Source organism: Archocentrus centrarchus, chromosome 22, assembly GCF_007364275.1.
Source record: "Archocentrus centrarchus isolate MPI-CPG fArcCen1 chromosome 22, fArcCen1, whole genome shotgun sequence".
NCBI classification, from domain to species: Eukaryota; Metazoa; Chordata; class Actinopteri; order Cichliformes; family Cichlidae; genus Archocentrus; species Archocentrus centrarchus.
Window position 1 is genome coordinate 15,995,193 of NC_044367.1, and position 27,654 is coordinate 16,022,846.

The 27,654-nt window shown below is 40.2% G+C and overlaps 1 protein-coding gene across 1 annotated transcript in view; it reads right to left on the minus strand.

Annotated features, from left to right (window-relative positions):
• cdin1 (CDAN1 interacting nuclease 1) overlaps positions 1 to 3,882 on the minus strand; it is a 54,856-nt gene extending 50,974 nt beyond the window's left edge. The window contains exons 1-2 of the mRNA XM_030718923.1: positions 3,661 to 3,882; positions 3,279 to 3,379 (exon numbers count right to left, since the gene is read on the minus strand). Of these exons, the coding sequence (XP_030574783.1) occupies positions 3,279 to 3,379; positions 3,661 to 3,663 (104 nt within the window). The 5' untranslated portion in view covers positions 3,664 to 3,882. The remainder of the gene's footprint in view (positions 1 to 3,278; positions 3,380 to 3,660) is intronic.
• Positions 3,883 to 27,654: the final 23,772 nt, after the last annotated feature.

A 27,654-nucleotide genomic window follows, 5' to 3' on the forward strand; every position in this document is an offset into this window, starting at 1 on the left:
TAGGGCCCGATTCGAAAAACGTTCAGGGACTCCTCACCAGGGAACTGTGTGTGTGTGTGTGTGTGTGTGTGTGTGTGTGTGTGTGTGTGTGTGTGTGTGTGTGTGTGTGTGTGTGCATAAATAAAAGAGAGGGACTGACTATGTTTAGGGGGGAAAGATGGTTCACACTTTACTATTTAAGTGTTTTTCGTTTGTTTTTTTCAAAAAAGCAGCATCTGCCCCTTTTTGCTCACACTTTCGCTTTCATCACTGCGAAAGCTATATAAAGAGCTGAATGGCATTTTAAGGAGGGGGGTAATCATTACATCCCAATTCATTCATAATATAGCACAGAAGGACACAGAGGACTCACACATTCCCTCCCTCTTTATCTTGCCCTCCTTGCACCACCTCTCTCTGGGGACAAATGGTAGAAGGACTGGGGTCCCCTCTAGACCCAAGGGAAGTCAGGGAAGGCCTGAGAGAGCAGCCCATCATTTCCAATTCTAATATGTGGCAAGAGAAGGACCTGATGGGACTGATGTCACATTTCCCCTTGCACCAGCCTGCAATGAGTCCCCACCACCACCCCAGCTCCCCTCCTCCTTTCTGCCTAGCCACAGTCCAGATAGTAGACAGGACACCACGACTGGCTACGAGGAGGGCAAGGAAGATAGGGCAAGAACGGGGGTTGATATTTGCATGTCCCTCCATTGTGAGTGGGGGTGAAAAGTGACAGCACCGTGTCCAATTCTTTTCCCCCCAGAGCAGCTCGGGCCCTGCAAGAGAGGCCAGGCTGACAGATGACTCCCAACATCTGTGTTATGCAGCCGTTACAGATGAGGGAATCCACATCACAATCTTTCTCTTTCTGTCTGTCTATAGGACACTCCCTCTCTCCTCCCACAAACCCTTTTCATAATACAACCAAAAGACTGACAGACTCTCTGTGGAAATTACCTTGAAATGGTCTATAACAATCATTTTGTTCCAAGTTTAAATTCTCTTTCATTTAAGTCCCCAATCAAAAGCAATGACTATGAAATGATTTTGAACTCTATACAGCATTCAGACTTTAATGGTAATGGTTATTTCAGTTGAATTATTAATAAAAACACTAAGAGGCAACAACTGGAAGAAATTTAACAACATAAGAGAGACAATATTTTTTTTCAACCTTGTCAACATCTATCTGCTGTAGATAAGATATAAGATATTATGAAAAATAATTTTTATATCAATATATATTCAACTCCTTTTATTAAAATATCCAAACTTTAATCCCACCAAAAACCTTAATTTAGCCAGAGCAGAACTGTAAAAATAACCACAGAGGGCCATCAAATCTTTTATGATTTCACCTAAATCCTAAAAAGTTAGTAACTGGTAACTGTAGTACCGAATTACACTCTCAAACTAAATATATCTCATCAGTAGTGTGCCTTAACACTCACCTGAGAAGTACTTTCTTATACTTATTGGATAAATGGGATTAATGTAGCATAAAAGAGAACTGCACAGTATTTACTGGCTCAAAGTCAGCCCTTGGTCATTGACTACATGTGTACAGTTAAGGTATAGACTGTGTTACTTTGTTTGTCTGTGCATTTCCTGCCATTTCTACTCAATATTGATTTTAACTAAGTAAATAATATCACAACTAACAAAATCAGTTTTAAAAAATTATGTATTTATTACAAAGCTGGTGAAAGTCCACTAGCTCTGTCTAAATTGGTCTAAGGAAAACCCTGAAAAAAATAGATATACTCTAACAAAATAATAGAACTATCTAAATAAAATCCATGCCTCTGCTATTATACTTGTAAACAACATACCAATTTACAATTTATTCAACAGTTTCCATCAGCTGGAAATCAGCTATAATACATTGCAAAATGATTTGATATCAATATGACTGTCTATTCTCCTGACTACTATAACTAAACCATTCTCTTGCCCATCCCCTTAGTCCAAGCTTGTCCACAATAAAGCCCCAAACCCCCCCCCCCCCCCCCCCCCTCCAACCCAACCACTGCCAGCCTCAGCCTGGCCAATATTTACGCAGTGGCAGGGCTCCCACACGGTCTGAGGGGACGGGGGAGTGTGTGGGGTGGGGGGGGCTGACTGCTGTGCCTGAGCGCATGCTAAGAGATGATGGATGGCCTAGTCGATATGTTATGTCTTAAGAGCCTGATTTCCTGCCAGTCCAATCACTAACCCTCCAGAGCCCAGCTCAGCTGATTGGACAACCAGAATAATTTCGCAGACTGTGAAAACACTGCTGCCGTGCCTGTCTGTCAGGCCCAGTGACGAGACTCAGGGATTTAAAGCGCAAGGGCCTCCCCAAGATTGGTTATGGTGAACGTAATAATAATAACCAGCAAGACTAAACAAAAAGAGCAAGCACCTCTGGGAGAGGAGGACTGTGGAGAATTACAGGAATGAAAACTGTGTGGTGTTTTCATTTAATTATTACACACCAGTACAAAAGATGGCATTTGGTATGTTTGTTAAAGGCAGTTTGGGTGAGGAAACAAAAAGGAAATAAACGCAAGAAGGACTTCAGTGTTTCAGTGTTTAAACATGAGGGATATTGGATCCACTTTATATGCATGACATATTCTGTAAAATGCTGACAGTGAGAACAAAGGCAAGCTGAAACTCCATGGCATCCCCTTTGGGGACCTGATACCTTCTTCTAGATTGGTGATTAGGGCACAATGGAAGTAGGAAGCTCCAAATACATGCGACTTTGTAAGTGACCTCGACGGGATCAGCAATGCTGTCCTGGAGGCCTTGGGGGATTACACATGTTACATTCAATAAAAAGAGGGCCTTCAGTGTCAAGGAGAAAGGCAAATACAACCATTAACCTCTCTCTTCGATTTCTGGATGTGCAGGACCTGCATGGTAAAACACTGGCTAATGCTGTGGTGGAAGCCAATGCAGAAACCTGTGTGGAATTAATTAGTGATCTTAACAAGTGAATCAAATGGGATCATAAATGCGGCATAGTAGAAGATAAAATCAGATGGGAAAAAATGATTCTGCTATACGGAGCTGAAGTCAGGCAATAAAGATTAAATTTGATTCAACATGCTCTTCAGTACATTAATTAATTTCCAATAATCTAAACACGTCTTGTTTTGTCTCTTTTGGGCATGACTCATTGTTTTATCATGTGTGGTAACAGATGTTCACGCACAGGAGTTTGATGGTCTTTTTGCTGCAAACATTAACATTCACTTACAGAACAGCAACAGTCAGCAACATGTAAAATAAAGTATACAACCACTCACCTCGGAAACCTGTCCTTCAGCATCTTCATACACTGACGTGTAGGTCTCAGGTGTTCAGTCCATCGCACTATCGCTTTATATTCAGCCCGGGACAGTCTCATCTTTGAGTAACAAACAGAGGATGAGAATCTGATTAACTTATGCTTCTTCATTAAATTGTGACAACGTGACCTGACAGTGTGCCAGGTGACTGACAGCTGTCAAAAACAGCTGTTTTATTGGTTTATTAGCTGTACTGCTAACCAAGCTTAGCTTTATGTTACACCTGCAACACACTAAACGCATATCATAACATAAAGCCTCCTGCGTCCCCAAGGTATTAGCCTGCTTCATGCCTACTGTGTGCAACATGCTGCAAAAATAGTTTAAAAGCAATAAATACCATGCGAAAGGGCTCGTTTACTCTCAATTCCTGCACCCTTAGTACAGTCCCCGATAGCTGCTTCCCGCTAGGAAGTTGAAGGAGTGACTTTAATGTGAACAGCGAGTTGATTGGTAGATGAATCCATGGAGCTGAGTATGCCGACCGATGATTGGTTATTGTGTAGCTCGAAGGCGGTGTCAAGCAGAGATGTGTTGCTCACTGCAACTGCGTTCTCGTCGGCTGCCAATGATGTACGCAGAAAAAGTAGGTATTAGTAATGAAAAGATGCAGGCTCTTCTGTTCAACTCGTCTTCTGTATTTTGCAGTCCAGCCGCTCTGAAATACATGAACTGCACTGTTTTCTAGATGATTTCTAGGGATGGGTTGTAACGGGAAAACGGAGCCGCAGTCAGTGAGAAATAAGGGAACGCCTCCCTGATGCGTATGTGAATTACAGTTTCACTAATAGCGTGACAGATTTAACGCATTTTTAGCCATGGTTTTGCTTCTGCGCTTACATTTATGGCACTCGCTGGGGATGTCAAAGAAAAAGAAAATGCTGACAGATGCTGCCCCCTCACCTGAGCTTTCACCATAAAGTTTATATTTTTGTACTGTAGCATACAGTCTGATGTAAACCACAGGGTTCAGGCAGAACTTTCAGCAGCATAGGTCTTTTGTTTATAGTTCTGTTTAAATTAATTTCCTTTTTTGAGTTTTAAAACTCTTGCACAAAAAAAATAATAATAATTGAAAAGAGAGAGCGAGCGCCCACATAATTATTCCACTCCACCTCCAAAACACAGCATCTTTATAGCTGACTCCATCATATTAAACAATTGTTATTTTCCGTTTTTAGCGCAGTAATTGAAATTAAAATGTCTACTGTATATTCTCTAACCTTTCTTAGTGGCTGAATGGGAGGCATATGACTTGTGTTCCCCTAACTCCACGATTAACTTCTACCGGAAATATTGTGGGTCATCTCCAACCACCAAAATCCACCAGCCTTTCATCTCAGCAGTGAATGTATATTGCTTCAATTTACACGACTAAAATATAAAGTGAAATTTTAAATATATTGCAATGTATAGTTAAAAAAAAATGGTTGTTTTAAACAACACTAAGATAGGGGTTATTCTTGAAGACCAAATACATCCCTTGAGATCAATATAATTCTACAATGGCATTACTGTATAATTAGTCTCTGTGGAAAAGCGCTAAACCTCATTCCCTAATAGATTTTCTCTTAAATGTTTTGTCATCTTCGGTCCATTTTCTGTTTGATTTTTCTTTTCCGAAATATAAAAGGTAATCACTGTCACAAAAAATTGGCCTTAAAATGTGTAAAAAAAAAAAAAAAATCCAAACTCAAATGTCTATTATCGCCTGAATGGCCATAAAATAATATCAGTCTATTCTATAGTAGAGTCAAACATTCTTTTGGTTTTCTGCATTGTGGGTGAACAATGGATCGGTGAGCAGAAAGGCTCTATTTGACCTGTGCAGTGTCAGAAAATAGCACTCATTGTTGTTGGGCAGTGTAGTATGATGTCTGTGATGAGTTGAGGTCTTGGGCTGTGTGTTCACCAGCATAGTGCCTGGGTTTGAAAGGGCTCAGCGCTCTGTAGTTGTTACAAAAGGGATCTGTGTAGTGGGATTGGTATAGCCAGATAAGATCAGGGCCACTGAGGAAGTCTGGTCTGATTGCTACAAAGGGCTGAGGTCAGGGGCAGGAGGAGCAGTTTACCCATCTAGGTATCAGAGCATCAGGGGTTTTGGTGGGGAGCCGCGTGTGTAATAGGTATAAAAGGATCAGTGTAATGCAGTGGTATAAAATGATAAAAATCAGAGAAGAGGTTGGAAGGCTGTGTATTGTAATGGCTTCAAAAGCAAGGGGATCAGAGATTTTGTTGTGTGCAGGTGTCTACTCTTGCCCTTGTGTGTACTCCTCTGTGTGATCACACATTCTTGTATTGAATAAGTTTGTATCTATATGCATTTATTGATGGCTAAGAGAGCCACAGCAAGCTGTGATTAGAGCTGAGAGAGAGAGCAAGACGATGGAGAGGATGAAGGGAAAGGATGCAGGGTGAAAGATGAGTGCTTTGGAGACTGCATGTAAACAGGGCAGTGGTACACCCAGTGCCGCTAACCAGCTGTGAAGCCGGCTCACAGCAGGAGATGAATTTACAAAGGATGTCTCCCTCTGATATCCAGGAGATGCCGCACTGATCTCTGCTCCACTGCTCTCGGCACACCATTGTAGTGCTAAGCACTGTTCCACTAATGGCACTTATATACCTTAATGCCTGGAAAACATTTACATTTTGCTTGCAGCAGAGGGAAAGTGGTGTGTCTGTGGAGAGGGGGAAAATGCATGCGTGCATAAGAAGTAGTTTTTTATCAACAGTACCTGACAATGAATTTAAGATTTGTGAGGCTGTGTAATTTCCTTTACTCATCACACAGTTTAAGGAAATTGCAAGCCCTCCCATGTCTTACACATTAGTCCCTCCTTACCATATCTAGTGATATTACTCACGTTACAAAGAGAGCATTTTGTTACACTAGATTGTCAGCATTACTGTCATAATGTTCTTTTTTTTTCCATTACTGAAGCCAGTGACTTCACTCCCCTGCACCACAGAATTGCTCTCCAATCTTCAGGGAGCCTGGGATCTTAGCTCTAAAAATCACAGTTTAAACATGAGGCAAACCATAACCAGGAAATGCCTGTAGTATTAGCAAAGTATCAGATTCATACATCCCCCCTGTACAGCATGACTGCCCCTGAAAATCTCACATCCATATTTTACATCATGGAAGACAAGACACATGTGTTTAACCTACGCTTTCGAGGCTGTTTCTTCCATTTATTTTATTATCTTTTAATGAATTTAATTAGAGGACATGTAATTAAATACAATTGTGCTCACCCCCTTAATACACACACACACACACACACACACACACACACACACGTATGTGCAAACACACATGCACACATTTGGCTGTAAATCTGTAAATTGCTCAGAACAAAATGTGCAATGTGAGCAAATTTACTGAATTAATAGGGGATTGATAATATTTTGGGATTGTATTTCACTCTAAACGGTTGCATGCGGAAACAAAGGCTGCAGCCCAAACTCATTAATCATAGTCAACGGGCTGCCCGGGTGCAATTTGCATGACCGAGGTGGCTGCACATGCTGTCGTTCGGCCTATGTTGCTGGATCTGCCTCGATTTGGCCAGGCCGTTAACGCTGCGTCAATCAAGGATAACCCAATAACAGTATGACAGAGGAAGAGGGGAAAAAAACATTTTCTTCTCATTAGCCAACACTCCTTCCCCTCCCTCCCTCTTCCTGTCTGCCCAACTTCTTATTTTAGTTAGGACTAATTATACTCGTCTGATGAAAAATGAAGCCATTCTCTTCCATTTTTTTCTTTACTAAACGTGTAAATTCATAATTAAAAAAATGCAATTTTTAAAAACTTGAATATTTTTCTCCTGTTTTTCTACCAATACACGCTTAAGGTATATTAATAGATGGCAAAGTTTGATTTTAATATTATGTGTATTTTCAGAGCAAATAGAAGTCTGGCCTTTTAGCTTTTTTTTTTTTTTTTTTTTTACGACGTAATTACTTTTATCTATAAAGAAAACTTTTTGGGTTTGTCTGTATTTTTGTCAGTCACAGTTTGGAGCCTCACTAAGCCATTTTAACTGCAGATAATTGGGTTGAGGCGTGATGCAGTGAAGTTCAAAATGAAGCACAATTTCACAACGCTGTAATCTCACCAATGACTCCATACACTGAATTCTAATTATCTCGTCAGAAACTTTACAAAAAAAAAAAAAAAAAAAAAAAGTGGCTTTTAAAAAAAAATTTTTGTAGATAAGAGGTGTGTGTGTCTATGTGTGTGTGCGTGCGCGCGTGTACATACATAGCCGTGCGTGAGGCGCATGATGATGTGTGCGTGGGTGCGCAAGTGTTTTTTTTGTGTATGAGGCACACACACACACACACACACACACACACACACACACACACACACACACACACACAGGCACTCACCATCACCACACACAGACATGTGAATGCAGCTTGTGTCTGGTCTGGCCTCTCTACCTAGCTCTGCTGACGAGGCTCACGCTGTGCTCTCCCCCCATCCCCTAATATCCTGGAGGCATTTTTCTCATTATCAAATATTGTTTGATGTCTTTGTTTCTTGATGATTAACCATGGTCACCAAACACTGGTCTGGATTGTTTAAAATTTAATTTTGGGGCTCTGAAGTACCTGCAGAGGGCCGACTGGTGGGGACACCCGTATTTTATGTATGCTATTTTTCACGCTGAAATGCAAGAGGACACACACTGAAAAACACAATAAATCCTGGAGGAGAATCATTAGTGGAATACTAGTGGTTTTATGACCATTGTTATTCAATGCTGTATTGAGATGCAGTAAATTATACTGTTTATTATGTGTTTGTGGATTCAGTTCAATTTTCAGAATAATTATATTTTTCTTTAGCATAAATAAAACTGCTCGCTGTATGCTTTTCTCTGTGTTTAACGTAAAATCTTAATGTTCCTTATTTACAGTTCAAATATTTGATTTTTCAACTCCTGCTTTTTTGTACATCTTTTGCATATTGCTTGTGTTTTCACTTTACTGACCATATATATTTCACCGATAATTTGAACATCATAAAGACAAACATCTTGCTTTAGGTATCCAAGATTTATGATGGAATCAACATCATTGTAAGCAAACAAATAGGGAAACAACAATCTCCCCTAATGTCAGCATGTCAAAACTATATTGAATACTTGAAATATCTGTGTATCTAAGGCTGAATAGCAGCCATTGTATCAGTCTAATGATATTATCCTCTGAAATTTGGAGTGAAAGAAAAATGGCAGAAATGAGCAGTACCATTGTCTGCCCCCATTTTATTTAAACAAATTGCAAGCGCAGAGAGGCGCAGACTGAGGGAAAGAAAGAACAAGGGAGACAGAGAGAGAGAGAGAGACAAAAAGAGAGAAAGTGCTCTGTAAATGAAAGGTTATGCGCCGTCCCATGTGTTTGTATTGTCAATAACTGGAGAAGGCTGTCAAGAAAGTGGGGAGATAAAGGTCAATAACTCAGGCAAATGTGTTTGTATTTGTACACTCCTGCTGATAGCATAGCAAACGTCAGGGCCTGTGTCTGACACCCCACAACAATAACACAAACAGTGGGGCTAGCACTAGAATAGTCATTATTATTGTTGGTGCTGGAAATGAGAGGGAACCTCGGCACATGGCTGTGACAGCCGGCGCAGTGTCACTCAAACATCACTCCATAATGAAACACGCCAGAGATCAGAAAAGGCGATGATAAAGTGTAAACACAAAGAGATTATGCTGCCGGATGATTCTGATATTTGCCTTATTTTCTTGTCTCTGAAGAAATACGATCGTAACTGTGATGTTTTGGAAGCACTTATAACAAAATGTAGGCACTGATTAGTCCTGTTAGTTTTTTTTTTTTTTTTGGGGGGGGGGGGGGGGGGGGGGGGGTCTTTCAAAATAAAGTTTACAGAATTTCCTTTTATTATTTATCCATTGCTAATTTTCCATTCAGTGAGGCCTACTTATTCTTTAAATAACTTTAATAAAAAGAACTACGATAATTGTGAATTTTGCCCTTTTGATTAGATCAATAAGAATTTTCCATTTTACCCCGAAAGACAAAACAGCAAGTAAATGAATTGTGTAGGACTTATTTTTTTAAAACACAATGTTAGGCTGTAATTTAAAAGCTTGATTCATTTTTCATGATTCCTATACATGTTTAAGTGTTATTTTATTCTAGAGCAGTTTAGTGCTTCTGTCTGTGGCCTTGAGTGCAATAAATGTGCAATTAACAGACTTAACTAATTCATGAGGAACATTTTGAGACTAACGAAGGGCATAACTACTGTACAGACGCCACTGTCATCGGTGAATATTGTTATTGTTCTGCTTTTAATTGCTGGAGGAGGAGGAGGAGGAGGAGGAGAAGGAGGAGGAGGCAGCATGTTTTGAATATACGTCTTCGGTTACCATAGCAAAAAAGAAACACAGGCTCCCTCCTGACAGTTATATCTAACGTCAGAGGTACGTGGAGGTGTTAACTTCTCCACTTTAAACCAGCTACCAAACAAATGACCCTTTTTAACATACAATGAAACCAGATATAAGTAGCTATGCCACAAGTAATGGCGTGAAGTCATTTGGCCATTCATCCTGATGTGGCCAAAGAAAGGTCCTTTCTTTATTTTTTTACCAGATATAATTTATGTTATTTTAACTGTTATTGCAGTGAAGATGGCATTAAATTGTCCTTCCTTCCTTAGGAAACTGCAGCAATTAAATAATTTTAAGTAAATAACAACCAAAATATCTGCCTCTTAGCCTGTGATTTTATTTGAGAAGCTTATTTTCTGTTGTCATCAGCACACACGTCCACAAAATTTGCAAACGTTGTGCTATTGTTGTGAGCGGATGAAGCAAAATGTACTTTAAGTGAGTATACAAAGTCCATAGGGGAAAGTGGATCCCTCTCTCTCTCTGTCACCCTCTCCCCAGTCAGTTTGTTTGTTGGCTGTGGAGCCTCGTAGTGGTTTACATTACATATGATTATGTAAATCTGGAGCTGTTCCTGTGCATTATGGGCCAATGCATTGTCAAGATCTTTTCTAAAGCAGTCAAGTAGCTATTTCTGAATTCTTTTATTATTTGAGAGTGCAACAAAGAAAGTCTTTTGTTCACTGTTTGCCGCACACACACTAACACGCATACACAAACGCACACATACACATACACGCGCACTCCTCCTGCCGTCCATGACTTACTACTGTCCCCTAGTGGTGCTTGAGTCCACAGTCTCTCTCTCTCTCTCTCCATTCTGTCAACTTTCCACACTTCCATTCACCTGACTTCCCCCTGTCTTTGTCCTGCTCCCCTTCTGTGTGCCTTCTCTCTGCCTTATCATGCTCAAACATTTAAGGGGTTGATTTGTAGTATTGTATGACAGGGAGCTCCAATTATGCATTGCTGTGTCCACAGTGACTTTGCTTTCAATAGAGGGCTCAAACAGTGTCAACAAAAACAGGAACCCTGATGTTTTGTGGCTATTGTGAGGCCCGAGCTCGTGTCAATAAGGTATTGTTTAGTCGGAGTGCCACACCAAAACGGCAGTGAGAATGTTATCAGACCTGTGGAAATCGGGTGTGCGTATAATAGTGCTAAAATGTAAGTATGATTGTTTGGACAAGCCCAGCACAAATGCATACAGGGAACAGCCTTGGAGGTTTGTTACCTTTCCACGCTGTTCTTTTTAAAGTGAGAGACGCAGCAGGAACTTTTATAGAACAAAAACCCTCTCTGCATCTGTCGCTTATTTCATTTGATACTAAAATTACTCCTGGATTATTTGTTTGTTTTAGAATTATTTTTAGCGAGGTCAGAAGAGTACTCTCTTACGCTTGCTGTCACCGAGTTGATCTCCCATTCTCTCAGATAATAGTATGCATTTTTATACTTTTTGTTTTGCTTTCCTGATCACTGTTATTCCAACTCTAATTGGTGTGATAACCTGGAACAGTGCTAATAAACTATAGGGTAAAAGGGTCAGCCTCCACTGGCAGTGCGTGGACACACACAGTCAAGTCACTCATGTCAAATGACCAATTATACAGGTTATAGAGGATGGCACCTCCGTCTCCAGTGCCCCGACCCTCCTGGGATAGCTTTCCAATGAGTGGGCTATCACTCAAAACCAAACCACATTCATTCATTAGTCTGTTAAGATGGGCATCAATTATTCATTGAGAAAGTGGCCAGTGGATTATTTCTGTCAGCACTAGGCTTATTGTATCAAAGGTTGATTATGGCTGTGTTAATTTAGTATGCACTATTGTTTTTGTGAATCCTCAAAAGAATACATTTAAAAAGAAACTAATGTGCATTCAAAGAAATCTTGAAAAATGAAAAATATTTATTTAGATCAACTCTAGAGTTTGTTTAAAAAAAGAAGAAAAAAGAAGCATTATTTAAAGAAACTTAACTTACTTGTATGATACAGTGTCATCTTGATTTATGAGTCAAATATGCTCAACACCTTCCCTTTATTCTTCCTTTCCCTCACTAAGAATCTTATGCTCACATCTTTTTTTCATGGCATCCCCAAAATTCACACCCACACCACTCTGTAAAATCTTTTTATTAGAATGTTAAAAAGTCCTACGGGAATTTTTTTCTTTCTTTTTTTTTTAGAGAACTGTGTGAGAGGGGAACTAGTAAAACAGTTGTCCTAAACTGGAGGATTGACAAATCCTTGGCTGAGACTGCAAAAACAGGCTCATGCATTGTTTTACATGTTAAATTCCACTGTAGATTTAAAGTGTAGAAAAGTTTATTTTATTTATGTATTAAAAACTGTTTTATATCAAAACATTTGATTAAGCTATTAGTTTAATGTCCTGTTTATACTCATTCCACTGGGAAGTGAAATTTCCCTATCAATTTAATATTAAATTATATAATTATTAAAATCACTTTTATAATTGTGTACAGAAATGTCTGAACATTAACCTACTTTTCCTTCACCCGACCCACAGAATACCCTTTGAAAACATGACTAAGTAAAGTGCTATTTAAGCAAACACGCTGCGAGTGAGGCAATGTTTTAGCAAATATACATGGAGTGTTTTGGAGATTAGTATCTTGTTACAACACATAGCAACACACTTTAGTTTTGTGTTTGCGGGGTTTCGCCCGATGACAAATTTGACCTCCAACTTCAGAAAACTTCAAAGCAGCAGACATCGTTCAGATGAAGAGCTATTATATGTAAATGTACACCATGTCAACAAACTCCTTTTAGCTTGACTTTTTTTTTTTAATTGCATTATATGTTATGTTAAAGGATATTATTGTTTTTAAAATGGATATTTTAATAACATTGCCCTTTATCAAATGAAAGAAATGGGCATATCTAAATATTATCCTCCTATTTTTAGAGTGAATGATAGGGATTCTCACAGACGAGTGGACCCTTTATATGGTCAGAAAGCTCATTTTGTCTCGACCTTTCCTCCCATCACTAACCCCTGCCAATGATATCTAACTGCCACCACGTTAAAGGTTAGAAAAGTTCATTGATTAAAAAAAAAAACCTGGGTGTGTCACTGTTTTTAGAGTTTTAATGAAGAATAAACACAGCGAAGAAGTGATAGAGAGCAGACTTGGGCTTGGCACTTTGGACTTGGAGCTTTGAGCCACAGCAGGCACTTACATGTGATCCAGTGACAGCTCTTTGAGTTGGTGGGGAAATTAATTCTTGCTCAGTGTAAAGAATCTATTCATAACAGCTTTGCTTGAGAAAACATTAACAATTTTTCATATGGATCAAAGTGGCCATCTGGTTAAATTCACACAGGCTATACCTTATTCATGCACCTCGTTTACTGCTCTCAGTGGATTAGCTTAATTTTCTGTCTTCCCTTTTCCCTCAGGTTTGTGGAGCACTTGCAGAGTGAGACTCTCTCAAGAATGTGTCTAATTTAGTGGCTAAGAGGCAGATTTATACCTGTGCTAGTTATGAAGAAGGTTGCTCCCTCGAGAAGCCCAATGACTGTTTACGGGCGGCCTGACAATGCCTCAGCAGATGATGAAGCACCTGCCAGAGTTCCCCCCCATGTCTGTTCCATCCCTTTCTGTCTGTCTGCTCGCCTCCCTTCCTCCTGCTTTCTTTCTTCTTTCACTCTTCCTTCCTCCTCTCTTTCTCAGCCCTCCTCACTCACTCCTGTCTCCCTCCCTTTCTCCCGCTTTGTTTCTTTTCTCAGAAGAGCCACATCTCCTTCAGTTACCATGGAGTTGTGCATTTTACAACCATTCGCACTGCTCTCCCCAGAGTGAACCCATCTACTTACTCTGCCACTGAGAACAAGAGAGTTTTCCTTTCCATGTCCTTCTGCCATTCTACCTCTATTCTTCCCCCTCCACACACTCACACACCGGATGGACAAATTGACAGCGGCGCACAAACACACACCAGCGAACAGAATTGTGGTCAGGTTTTGTTTATGACAGAGAAAGGCAATATCGGGATTGTTTCAGAGTAGTGTCATCACGTGAAATGTATCGCTGTCAGGAGTGTGTTTTATATGTCTGGGCTCTTGGCTGAAGCCATTTTGGGAAACAGAAAATATCATATCATATGACCTCCTCTGGTATAAAATAAACTATCAGCTGTAAATCTGATACACAACTACAGTTTTGTGTGTGTGAAAAAGAAGGGAAGTGAATGCGATGTATAAGTAAATTGAAAATCAGCTGTCTTGTAAAGTTAATTCTGTTTTTCAATGAATTCTTTCTTATATGCTCGTAGTGATCTAGTTTTCAAAACATTTAAATATCACAGCTTTGATTTAGATTTTTTTAATGCAGTTTTTTTTTTTTTGTTTTTTTTTTTTTTTTTCAGTGTTCCTGAAGAATAAGTATAATATATTCTCAGAAAGAGTGTACCCTTTTTTCCCTGTTTTTTGGAAGCTAACAAGACACAAGACGAACTGATTTCCCGCATCTGGAATTAAAACAAGTAAAATACAGATACCCTAAAAGAAAAGTTGTTATATTTTATTCATTTCCCCAGCAGAAGCACGTTTTGTTAATTTCGTCCTCTAAAATGCTATCTGCAAGTTTTATAAACACATTATTTGTCTTTCCTCATATTGTATGAGTATTAAATCATCAAATGTGGCCGGATTCCTTGTCACAGTGCTAAATTGTATTTGTTCGTTCTCTGAAGTATCCAGGCTGCATTAAATTCAGTGGGCTGTACACTCATTAATGTATGTTGTATGAGTTTGCACCTGTAATTAAGTGTCAGTTTATGAAACACACAAACACTAATAATACCCAGAGCTTTCCTTGGTGAGCCCAATGGTGGCAATAGCCCATCCATCAATGTCCCTAATGAGGCTCATATAGACAAGTCAGTGGCGGCTTCATGGGTCCCTCAGTCTTATTTTCCATGCAATAATATATATGCTATGATAACACCCAAATCCCCCTAGTAAGCAAGGACAGAGTAAGCGTGTGTGTATCTGTGCATGCATCTGTGTATATGTATATGTTTGTGTGCAAGCCCAATGCTAAGCATGTAGTATTAAAGTGTGTGTATTAAAAGTGTGTTCAAAGTTCCCATTAACCTCACCGTCACTTTAGGTGATGTTAATCAGAACCAACACCATTAAGTGCGAGGTGTTTAACATGGCTACTATTTTCAACGTCACCATTAATAATGTGATCCTGAGTGTCCAACTCGAGAGCTAATGAGGTGTCATAGGTTATTTAGACCAGTCAGAGACCAGCACAGGACATCAAACAAAGGCCTTGGCTCTTACACAGTGGTACAATAATGAACTTACTGAGTTAGGAAAAGTTTGACACCAAAACTCTCTCTTGTAGAGATCCTTCTTTATTTATGGTTTCAGCTAACCTGGCATTCACCAGTGACATTCTTCAGAAGCTTATGAATGATAATCATCTTCCTGTTTATCCAAATCACATTTCTCTTCTCTCTCTGTCTCTCTCTCTCTCTGTCTCTCTCTCTCTCTCTCTCGTCTCTGTCTCTCTCTCTGTCTCTTTCTCTTCTCTCTATATATCTCTCTCTATGTCTCTCTATCTGTCTCTATCTCTCTCTCTCTGTATATTCTCTCTCTGTCCTCTACTCTCTCTCTCTATCTCGCTCTCTGTATCTCTCTGTGTATCTTGTCTCTCTGTCTCTCTCTCCTCTTCTGTCTCTCTCTCGCTCTCTCTATCTATCTCTATGTCTCTCCTCTCTCTGTCTATCTCTCTCTCTCTCTGTCTTCTCTCTCTCTCTCTCTCTCTCTCTCAGCTCTCTCTGTCTCTCTCTGTGTCTCTCTCTCTCTTGGTCGCTTCTCTCTCTCTCTCTCTCTCTCTCTCTCTCTCTCTCTCGCTCTGTCTCTCTCTCTGTCTCTCTCTCTGTCTCTCTCTCCTGGGCTGCAGAGTGTACAGAATGTGGTCGCCATGTTTGGCTAAGGGATATACAGTTTTTTAGAATCTGAGTCTCTTGTGCTGTGGGATAGATTTCATGCTTGAGCTCTTCACTGCACTCTTCCCGAGTTGCAAACTCACTTTTTGATGCATTTAGGGTACAGTTTTGAAATCATACATTTCACAGTCATGAATAATGAGCTTCTTTCCCTTTGCCTTTGTATTGAATGTGTCTATGTCGCCTTCTTCCAACATGAAACTGAAACAGATTTTCCCGCAAGTTCACATCCACCTAGTGATTAATGTGCATTAATGTAACAATAAGGAGAGACTACTTTTGAAATACTTTAAGACTCCTTGATATTTTTTCTGTTTTTCTGTCAGTATGAAAGCAGCAGCAGTCACTGTGTCGGCGGTTAATGACAGAGGAAGTGACGTCTGACAACTATAGCCTGCCATTGTGGTTGGTTCTTTAAGAGCAAAAGGAGGTGGCCACGTCTCAAAGCTAATGGAGGAGGAGAAAATGGCCGTGTCACTCCTGTCAACGTATTATGCTTTAAACCTAGACAGTTGTTGTCGCTCTTGCAGGCCCATAATTTTATGCCATTAAAAGTGCCAAGGGGGAAAGAGTCAGGGAAGAAGGAATGAGGGAGGTGGGCTCTGAAGTGAAAGCAGTTGGAGGGTTTCTCTACCTCTTGTTTCCTTCATGCCTGATTCCCTGACACTTTTGTGCTGGAAACTTTTGGCATTTCTTGAAAGCATAAAGACCAGTTGAGACTTTAAAGTGATCATAAAGTCAATCATGTTGGCTTGAATTACCAGCAATCTCTGTCAGTTAGTCCTCCTCGGCGGCTATGCCGCGATGTGTGGGAGGGATGTAGGCAGGAGTTGAGCACACATTTGCACAAGTCTACATTAACATACTGTAAATGCGTGGGAGTGAGAAAAAAGTGCGAAACTTAAATTACAGATGATGGTACAAGAGGGCTCATTTTCATACTTTATTGTTTTAGAGCTAATAAAATAAAATCAGCTTGTTTGGGAATTTTTAGAGAAAACTATATGGAGGGTAAAGCGCAGTTTTAAAGCAGACTGTGGGGCCAAATTATGAAGCCCTGCAGGTGAGAGCAACTCTGACACTTCTTTATGAATTGCCACTAATCAAAAATGTTGGCAGGAATTACTGTCACTTGTCCTGATTTGTATGCATGGCAAGCTTTTTCATCTCAAAGAATACTAGACCCCACAAGGTCTTTACGTTATGGGCAAACATTTGCAATTATGATGAACTCTGCCAGCTTATCTCAAAAGGAACAGGTTCGTACTGATGGACAAGAAGACATTTTAATGAAATAAACTGCTTTGAGCTGATGAAATAAAGATTGCTCCACCTCAGGGCACACTCAAATTAAATTATCAAGATGACTGCATGCATGCCGCCCCCATTAACGCAGGTATCGTAACAGCCTAATCGCGCTGCACTTGCTCTCTGTAGTATTTGTGAAACATCTACTGTATACAGTGAATGATGCTAACACTCATCCTCTGTCCCACATTTCAGCCCTCTTCCACTAAAGGCCTCACAGCTTCTCTTTTACTTCATTCAGTGGGATGAACTAATGTTAAAACCATATGTTGTCCCTGGAGGCTGAGCGAGTAGACACTGCGATGCATGCGGTTTTATGCATGCAGATAAACATGGGCTTGTCAGATGCCTCGGGAAGGAGCCCAGAGTCCTCTGCCTTAAAACAATGTTGGTGTTGGGGCGAGAGATTGTGACTGGCAATGGGAAACACCTGTGCTGGGGTGAGCAGCCGGGCAGCATAGGGTTGGGGGGGGTGTTACCACTGTTAAAAGAGGAAGAGAAGGCAAGAGGGAGGTATAAAGCCAGTTCGAAAGGCCACTACATCCTCAACATTTGCTTCTGAGAAGTGGAGGTCGAAGGAAATTAGTTACAGTAATGTTTTGGTTGTTGCCACTTAAATTTTAACACACGTGCTGGGAAGAGAGCTTGAGTCTCAGCCTGAAAGAGAGTATGTACAGTAGTAGTTAGTGAAGACCATTAAAAACAGTTAGAAATGGTGGGAAAATACAGTAGAGAATATTAAACCAATGAATATGAGTTTTACCAAAAAGCATTCTTTTAAAATCTGACTAAAGACTTTCTAGAAGTCACTATAACCACAATAAACCTCAATTAAAATTTATCATTTACTTCAAAAATGTGTTGAAATGGTGTAAAATTCATTTCAATAATGTTCTTTAATTTTGTAACACAAAAGGGTTCAATCATACATGTTAAGGCATTTTCTGCAGGCATTACAGTTTTTATTTGTTTATGTTTATTTTACTTGGCCTGTTGAAAAAAGTGTATATACTGTACAAACATGCAAATCTCAAATAAAAAAAGAACACACAAAACAGCAGCAACTTCACAGCCAAACATCTCACCTGCTGTATATCCATCAGCCTCTCCTCAGCAGCCCAGTGCTCCACTCTCAAGTGAGGTCGATCTTTCCATCTCTTGCTTCTCTATCCTGAGGTGCCTGCTGTCAATTTATCAGACTCTTCCTTTTAATTTCATACTTTCCACTGTGTAAGCATCCATCTCCGCTGTCTGCAGCAGTGTTAGAGGGTTCAGAGCATAGTTGTGTTTAATAGTGGCTGATGTGTAGACCACAACTGACAAGGAGAAACAAGTTGCGATGGAGTAATGAGTATGTGGAAAAAAATACTTTATACTGTACACACACACACACACACACATATATATATATAGTAGAACAATACGCGATACGTCATGCTGAAGAATGTACATATACATATACGTACATTCTTCAGCATGACGTATCGCGTATTGTTCTACTTACAAGCCAGTTGCATATAAACCCAAAAACATGTGTTGGGGAGAATGATGTACAGTAATTGAGTGGATATTGCAGTACCTTTGTTCTGAACTGACATGTATCAGTGGTTGAATCTAGCAGTCACATGGCCTTATACAGTCATACTGATAAAGAGAAATCACCTGTATTTCTGGAATCAAGCATAAAATTAGTAGATTAAATTTATGTTAAACTCCATTAGCTCCATTGCTTTGATTTGACACTTCCAAAATGTAAAAGTACTTTTTGCACTGGATGTGACACATAAAATATGATAAATCTAATCTTAATTTTGGACTCCCAAACCTTGTCTCCATAACCCTCTCCTCATCTTCTCTTCATCCTTTCCTCTCTCCTTTTTTTCCCTATCTCTGCATCTACCAAAATTAATTACTGTATGCTTTATTTTATGAAGGTGTCAGGATGAAATGATGAATGGCTTGTAATATCAAAAGATTAAAGGCACAATGCAATGAAGGACGCACCTGCTTACACTGTGATAGTGCTTACATACAGGCACATACACACATTTACACACACAAAGTATGCGCACACAGTCTCTGGGGCCACTGATATCTGGTTTCATATTTGATATTAACTACATGGGGGAGCGATTATGGCCACAATGTCATTACCAGTGGTAGAGGGGCATAATAGAAGTGAACTTTTCAAAAAGGTCCTTATAATTGCTGCCTGGGTCCTTCTTGATAAAATTCAATATTGATATGTACACCAGTCCCCTCATTACGGCCACAGATGAAAAAGAACATTTCAGCATTCTTTAATGAGAGCTGTACCAGTGAAGGTCATCTTAATGGGGTTCAACTTGTTTTTGGGAGCCAGAGGTAATATTCTAATGAGAAAGAGCCACTACACCACTCCAGTAATTCTGTAATTGCACCCATGGATGCCACTTTATTGTTGCCTGTGCAGCAGTGTTGAAGTCCTTTGTTGTCATCTGCAACATTGCTTGTCCTCTCTGGTCTGGTTTGGTGGTCCACTTGCACACATGCAGATGCACACACGCTAATTACCATATTTTAGATGCACTATTCAGTGTTTACTGAAAACTGCAGTTTATTCATCACTTACTTATGAGCAGAGGGACCTCATAACCATCTTGCAAAAAGAATGAATATTAAACCCAAGTATACAACAGCATGGCAACATAAGGACAAAGGGAATGTTTCCTTCTGTCCTTATTTTGAGGTTGCATGAGTATGTATGCTAGCAAAATAAGCTTTAACCCTGAGCCTGTTACTTCCCTGAATCTGTCTATTCTGTAGAATAACAGAAATTGTCCCATTAATGCCATGTTTTTCCCTAATATTGTCTTTGCTACTAATGGTTTTGTTTTTGCCTTGTGCAGAATGGTGGTGCATACCAGCCAGTGACTGGTGTGGAGTTTGCATGTTTGTCTTGTGCTTGGGTGGGTTATTCAAGCACAAGGGACTCTGTTATAGGTACTCCAGCTTCCTCCCACAGTCCAAAAACATGCATGGGGTTAGATTAAATGGAGATTCTAAATCGGCTGTAGGTGTGAATGGTTGTCTGTCTGTCTGTGTTAGCCCTGCAACCCCTCCAGGATGTACCCCACCTTTTGCCCTATGACAGCTAGGATAGATGCATTTTCCAATGACCAGTAGGAGGTTATTCATCAGTTTGAAAGAAGTCTGATGATGTCGAAGTCTATGGGATGATTTTCATTGTCCTCAGATTTTTAGTCAGATCCCCTCTTCCCGTGCTTGTGATGGCTCATAAAAACAAACAAACAACAAAAACAAAAAAAACTGTAAAGTTGAGGTTTCAAAATGGCAGTCATCAAACCAATTTGAGACACCACGGTGGCTATATTCATCTTTTACATAAAGTCTGTTGTACAATTAGTAGAGTTAGCCATTAGACAGGTAGATAGGTAGCCAAGAGAAGAAGTGAACATTCAAGGTTCCTGAGGTTGTATGTCTTTTTACTTGGTTGATTTGCTTCCCTTGTGTCCAGTCTCTGAAAAACCCCATGAGCCAAACTGACAAGACAAATGGCACGTGGAGACCATCTGTTGTTGCTATGGTTTCCTTTCCTCCATAACAACCCTCATATTATCGCTAAAGTCAAATAAGAAGCAGAAGAGTGTGCACTCCACACTCCACAACTGCCACCAGCTATGTTTAGATTTACAGTACCCTTCGGTCCAGTGGCTGATGGTTAAATGGCTTCGGACAATCATAATTTCTGACTCACTCAGTCAGTTTTGCACAGAACAACAAATAGCATTATTTTGGAGGATTTCAGACTTCGTTATAAGTTGGAAGTTGGTTGTTCCAGATATAGTTTCTCTGTTAAAAAAAAAAAAAAAAACTCTGAAAATATTTCTAAACTATACCAAGCTTCTAGATCTCCCCCTTTCCTCTCTGCACTATTATTCCCTATTGTAGGTCATGTCAGTTTAAACAGGATCTTCAAATATTTTCACTCTGAGTTGTATGCACATGGGAGATGCACTACAGAACCAGAGGTTAAAAGTCACGCAGCCTTTTCCCTTTTTGGACACAAAAATAATTTTCAAAGTCACGAATCATCAACATTCAGCTTCCCATCCAAAACAGACTCAGTTCAAGACAATGATGAAAAAGATGTAACCTAAACTTGAGGGGTGAAAGCTTAGGGGCATATACTCTTTGGGGAATTAAAATGAGCAATTTGTCAAATTTCATTCAAAGCAGTGAAGTTTTAAAACATGGATCAATTTCAACCTCTCTCTCTCTCACCTCTGTCTTTGACTGAAGAGTGTGGAAAAATGAACCTGCTCCATATGATTCAGGCAGTTGTGTAAAACTGTGAGGGAGTTTTAAAGGTGATGAGAAAAAAGCAAGGCAGTGAATATCATCTTGTAGATAAGACAGCCACCCCGCTTTCCACAGGCTACATCCGTTTTATTGCATCTGGCAGCGAATTAAGGCATGTGTGGAAAAAAAAAAAAAAAGGACGATTGAAAATGAAACCCGGGGCTAAGACCGCATTCAGCCCGGCTTCTTTCCTCCTTCTGCACTGACATTAGACTTTGATTCTTCACATGAGATCCTCTGATGACGGTGATGAACCATAAAAAATGATATAGCTCAATAAAAGTACAAAAAGGTGCAAGTTCATAAAGCATGCCTTGGGGCCATGTTAGGTTTGGTCCATCCCGATGCATTTCTTCTCCCTCTGCTGGTTTTTAGAGATGATTACCTTAGATATTTATAGATGAAACATTCTTTGATTTGGAAGAGTTAGTGTGGCTGGGTGTTTGTGCCCGCTGGGACCTGTGAGGCCGATGCAGTGGCCTCCATTAAGAAAGATGTATGACCTGTTATCTGTTACAAACTGGTGTAATACAATACAGTTGTCGTTACTGTTGTCTTGAATAGTAATGGGGAAGAAAAAACTTTATTTGAATTTATGGAAAATTATTGGAAAATTGACTTATATTGACATAAATACAAAGGACAAACGAGACATTTGTTGGAGGTTTTTTGTTCACCCTGATAGTCTATTTTGTCCAAAATACACAAATAGGTCACATGACTCAATATATCATAGTGAGACCATGCCAATATGTTGAATTTTGAGTTTATAGATTGTGGAAAATCAACAAGGAAGTGCATAAACTTATCAGTTCTTTCCTTTAGTCATTGATCCTTTTATTGTTTCCCCTCTGTTGAAAGAGTGCAGACTGGAGAAGGCAGGCACTCGTGAGCAATGGCTCCCTCCTCTTCAGTCATGTGTGATGTGACTTGAGCTGTGTGATCTCTGTGAGAGAAAACCCTGATGCATACAGGAAATAATCAGGGCAACACAGGCAGGGTTCAGAGGAATGCAAATATTTTCAGAGTGCTTAAAAAACAATACCACACACACATACACGTTGCCAGATACCGACCACCTCCACCCCACTCCCCGTCCTCACATACACACGTAACATCATACACACTTTTAACCACAATACATATCCACACATACATCACACACCGGAGGAAAAAAAAAAAACAACCAGCCCCCTGACAAAACTCTCCCCAAGTGCATTTGCATAAAACATTAAGCTTAACAAAATGATTACACCTGACAAGTTGAGTTGGAGGAAGAACATCGCCAGTGGCAGCCGGTTACTTGCAGATCCTGCAATCATTCTCTCGTCAAGCAACTGTTTCATGGCCGCCTTTGTAGGCACTGTCATCCCGCTGCATCGTGATTAATCCTTCCCTTTTGTTTTTCTTTTCTCCCTTCCACCCCTCTCAGTCCCTCCCACAAATCCAATAAGTTGCCCTTAAATCAGGTTACCCTGCACCTTGCAGATAGGAGCATTGTGATGGATATGCCAAAATGCATGCCAGGCAGCATGTTTTTGTGTGGAAGCACTGTGAAATTGTACTGCTGTGATTTTGCATTATGGCGCTAAGTGTTTGTCTTGTAATGCAATTAAATGTGCATGTAAGCCACCCCCACACTCCCCAAACTATTGTGTGCTGTATTTAATAATTTTATATACGCTCTTTTGTGACATTGCCATTTAACCTGAGGTAAAATAGAATAATTTAGAAAAGAATAACTTTAGAGTGTTTGCCATAGAGAACACAAGCTGGATCATTTTAGAAAAAAAAAGATGACAATCAAAACATTAATATCCTTCTCAGTCATATAAGCCTGCTGAAAATTCTTAGCTCAGAATACTTTGCTGAAGGATAGCTTGCAGATAAAGAAAGAGAGAGATTATTGCCTCCTTTCATTTCTGCCCCCCTGGCAGCTCTAGGTATGGTAATATGGTTTTTGAATATTTGCAAGCATAAACTTAAGAAATGAGTGCTGATAAGGAGTGACAGCAACAGAGGCAGCAGAGATCTTCAGCATGACAGGCGATGTCAAAAACCCTGGTGACGCTGTCACTGTGACAAACTTTTCAAAAGAACAATGCACACACACACCGTTATTGAAGTGAGCTGCTGCAAGCCTCTCTGACAGTGTTGTCCCAGCAGTTAAAAAATGGAAACATCACCTAATTATGCACGCCATATTTTTTATCTGAATACTTAAGCCAACAAACTTTCAACATATGTCAGTATACTTCGCTACAGTGCCTGGATACTACAGGCACATTGGTAAAATGAAAGATTTATTCTGTATTATGAAAGGTTTAATTTTGGGGGAAAAAAGTTAAATGCAATAAAAAAAATCGATCATTTGAACAGCTTTTTCCACAGATGGAAAATTTTTTAACTTCAGTCTACAACGGGTTTATCCTGAATCTGACATTAACCTGCACGTAGGCAGGTGTTAGTCTGACACTCGGGTTCTACTGCGTTTTGCTTGTGTTTCCATCTTGTGCTGTACTTTTATTGGTTACTCTGCCGACCCTGTCACGTCTGTTAGAAGTCATGAGGATCATTACTTTCAAAAAGAACCAGCTGGCCTATTGTTTAGGCTCTACCAGCTGTGTCTATTTTCATAACCCGTTTTCCTTTTGTTCTGCTACACCTCCTTATAAAGTTTCGAAACAGGAAGGCAGAGTTGCATTTCACCATTTTTATGAACTCTTACCCTCATGATAGCCTAGTGCATGCATGTAGGTGTCTGTACATACAGACTATGTCAGTGTGCATGTCTGAGTGACTGCAAGGAGGAAGGCAAGTTCTGTAATCACCTAATCCAAACATACACTCAGAGAATCTCATTACTGGACCTAACAGTTCCATTTTAACCTTATCTGGTTTCAATCAGCCACCTCTCATTTGGAGAAAGGCGCAGAAACTTGATTCCTTTTGTCTAGAAGTCTCTGCTATCAGGGGTCTCCTGTTTGTCTTGTCTATCACCATCTTTTACAGTTAACAGTATTTCCAGTTCTCCATCAGCAGTGAGAGAAGCGATTTAAGTGGCAGCAAAAACCTGCTTCTCGTCATCCAACTTGCAAGTAGCAGTGTGTGACATCAGCAGGCTTGTATGTGCAGAATGGACGGCTGCCATGGGGAACTCCTGTTAACCCCACACTCTTCCATACTAACCCCAGTTTTTTCCCCAGCAACCCACTTCCACGGCCCCCCATCCTCATGCAAACGGACATTAAAACGAAACCTGACCCTGGCCCTGGAATCTGTAAGGTACTGCTTTTTTTCCCCACTTCTTTTTTCTTTTTCTTTCTTTTTTTTTTGCCCTAAACAGGGAATCCTGCAGCTTATGCATATGCGTGCTTGTGCGTGTGCGTGCTGTAGTCAAGAGGAGGTCAGAAAACGGTGAGCATGAAGCGACGTCAGCGGCCGCAAGTGAGCTGTCTCAAGAATCCGCAGATTAAAAAACTCCAGAAGGTTGAGAGTCAGAGATAATCACAGGATCTGGAATTCACAATAACAAACTAGCCATATATCTACCTGTCTCCGGCCTTCCTCCCCGAGACGGCCACGGGGTCAAACAAATGGCTGCATTCCATCAACGGCTCTTTTTTTTTTCCTCCAGCTGGGCTCCCAATGAAGTGTCTGGAAGGATCAAATATGACCTCTGAAGTGAAATTTTTAACTCTTTTTTGGCTTTCTTCACCTGGATATCGTCCATTATTTTTCTTTTTTTTATTCTTTTTCTTTTTTATTGTCAGCATTTTTGACCTTACCACTACAGCATCACAACAGCGACTCAAGCTATGGGCTCAGGGACTTGTAGGATCTGAGGTTAGAGGTCTGGAGTTTTGTGGCTTGGGTTAGAGCACTTCCTTTGAGACTTATGTTGCAGCAATGGGCTCAGTGGCTGTAGTGATTTCTGGGTTGAATTAACAGTTGAGCAGGGGACCTGTGACTAGTGTCTGGAGGGAGCTGTTGGGGTCTAGTGAAGGGTCTAATACAGCAGGTATGATTTACATAGCTGTGAGAGAGTCCAGGATCTAAGTCTGCCCAGGCCCTCCCCCTAGGGACTGTGCTGAAGGAGGTGCTGCATTGTGATGCTTGTGTGATTTATGTTCCCCACGTACTCTTCCTTCCATTGGCTGACAACTTTATTATTTATTTCTGTTTGTTATAATTATTTACTTTTGTGCAGTTAAAAATACTGTGTATTGGCTAGCCATTCTGAAAACCTTGGGTTGCAGCCTAGAGATTTGACTGTGTGCCTGTCTTTTCTTCAGATCTGTTCTCTGTAGAGGTTAGTCTTTGTTGTTGCCCATGTACCTGTCTAGACACAGAGGATAATTTGTCCCTTTGCTTCCTCCTCTGGTTGCTCCATTCTCAGCCAGGGAAATTACCTTACAAAGAGGCCAAGGGTTGCCGATTGAAAGTAAGTTATTTCGTCAGTGTAAAGTGTAGTAAATAGCCCGAGGTTAGGAGAAAATAATGATATACAGTCTCATCCAGAGGGAGACTACAGCATGAGACACAATCAAACCCTTGCAGAAAACTTTATGAAATGCTTTCAGAGGATATATTTCATCATGTTAGATTACTACAGTGGATAGTACCACTTCTGGATGGTTATATCATATTCATATTCTGTATATCTTGGCATTGTGCACCAACATTCCTCGAGTGTAGTGCATGGGATTTAGGACTGCAGGGCATATCTAAATTCATCTATTGATTAATGTTGCTGCAAGAAAAACCCAAACCAAAAAAAAACCTTAAAAGACATCATCACATGCAGTTACACCACAGACTGTTTAATACCCCACTCACTGCTGCATTCAAATTATTTGCTTTCACAGTCAAAAATCGAAAGGTTGTAAAAATTGACTTCCCGTACAGGCAGTGAGAAATAAATTTCAGCTGTATTGACAGCAGCCAAACAGAAAAGCTATTGCCCAGCATTTAATTATTGAAGACATTGATCAACAAAGTGATTTGTTTGCTGCGGATCGGTTAAAAGGCCTAATTGAGTCGTGGTGTTCTGTTAAAGGCTTTTATTTGTTCATTTGGCCTGGATCAGATTGCACAGCAACCTTCAGTCAGAAGGTATGGAAGCTGTTTAGTTTGTGCGAATGCATTTGAGGAAGTCTTTTGAAAGCAAGTTTTAATTTTGGTGCGTTTACAAAAGAAGAAAAAAAATGACAGGCTGTAAAGAGAGAGAGACTAAATTAAAGGAGGTTTGAGAAATGCATTAGCAAATATGTGTAACCTCAGTGCAAGCACACTGCTAAGTTGCCCACAGAACACTTTCTCACCTGTTCTCTGTAATCTGGGAATCTTTTGCGCAGTGGATGAGGGCCCAAGGATATACTCAGCAATTTACTTTCCCCCCTGTTCTCATCAAGAATGATGGAGTCTAGAAGAAGTAAATGCAATGCACCAAAGATCATAATTTATGCATTAATAGCGATGTGATTTTTTTTTTTTTTTTTTACAAGCTGTATCATCATAACATTCCCCAAATACTTGTGCAGAAGAAAGAAATTGTGTCCTTTTCCACTTCTAGTAAGCATATTGTCTGCATATGTTTGGAGTATGAAGAGTGGTTTTGGACAGGCTGTACCTTCTTTCTATTGCATCCATTCTCAACCTCTGGCTCACGCTAGCCACATAGAGAAAGGAAGAAAGGAGGAAAGCAGGATGTTTTCATCAGAACAGTATCTTAACTGCACAGCAAGTGAGCAGTCTAATCATCTAACTTTAGACAGAGATGGGAATGTTGGAATTCCAGGAGGAAGGTTGGGGCTCCAGGTTGTGTCCCACCATGTGAGTCTGGAGAGAACATTTAGACAGCATGACTGGAAGAAATTATGAGATAAAAAGCAAAGGGAGGGCTGAAAGAGAGAGCGATAAAGATGGGAATGGTATCAGAGAAGCACACCAAGAAAAAAAAGTGGGTTATTCATTTTCGGGATAGATAGATCAGATGGGATGGAACCATGCGTCACAATGAAGGCATCTGTGCTTTTGGCAAGGACTTTCTTGGCACGCACACACATATGAGCACAGACATCCTCCCGATTCCATCATGCAAAATACACACACACACATCGCACAGATTGCACACATGGAGGTGGGAGTCTTCATGAACAGGTGAGGGTTAGCTTTACTATTAGCTCTCTGTGCTGCAGGCCTGGATGAGCTCAGCCACTGA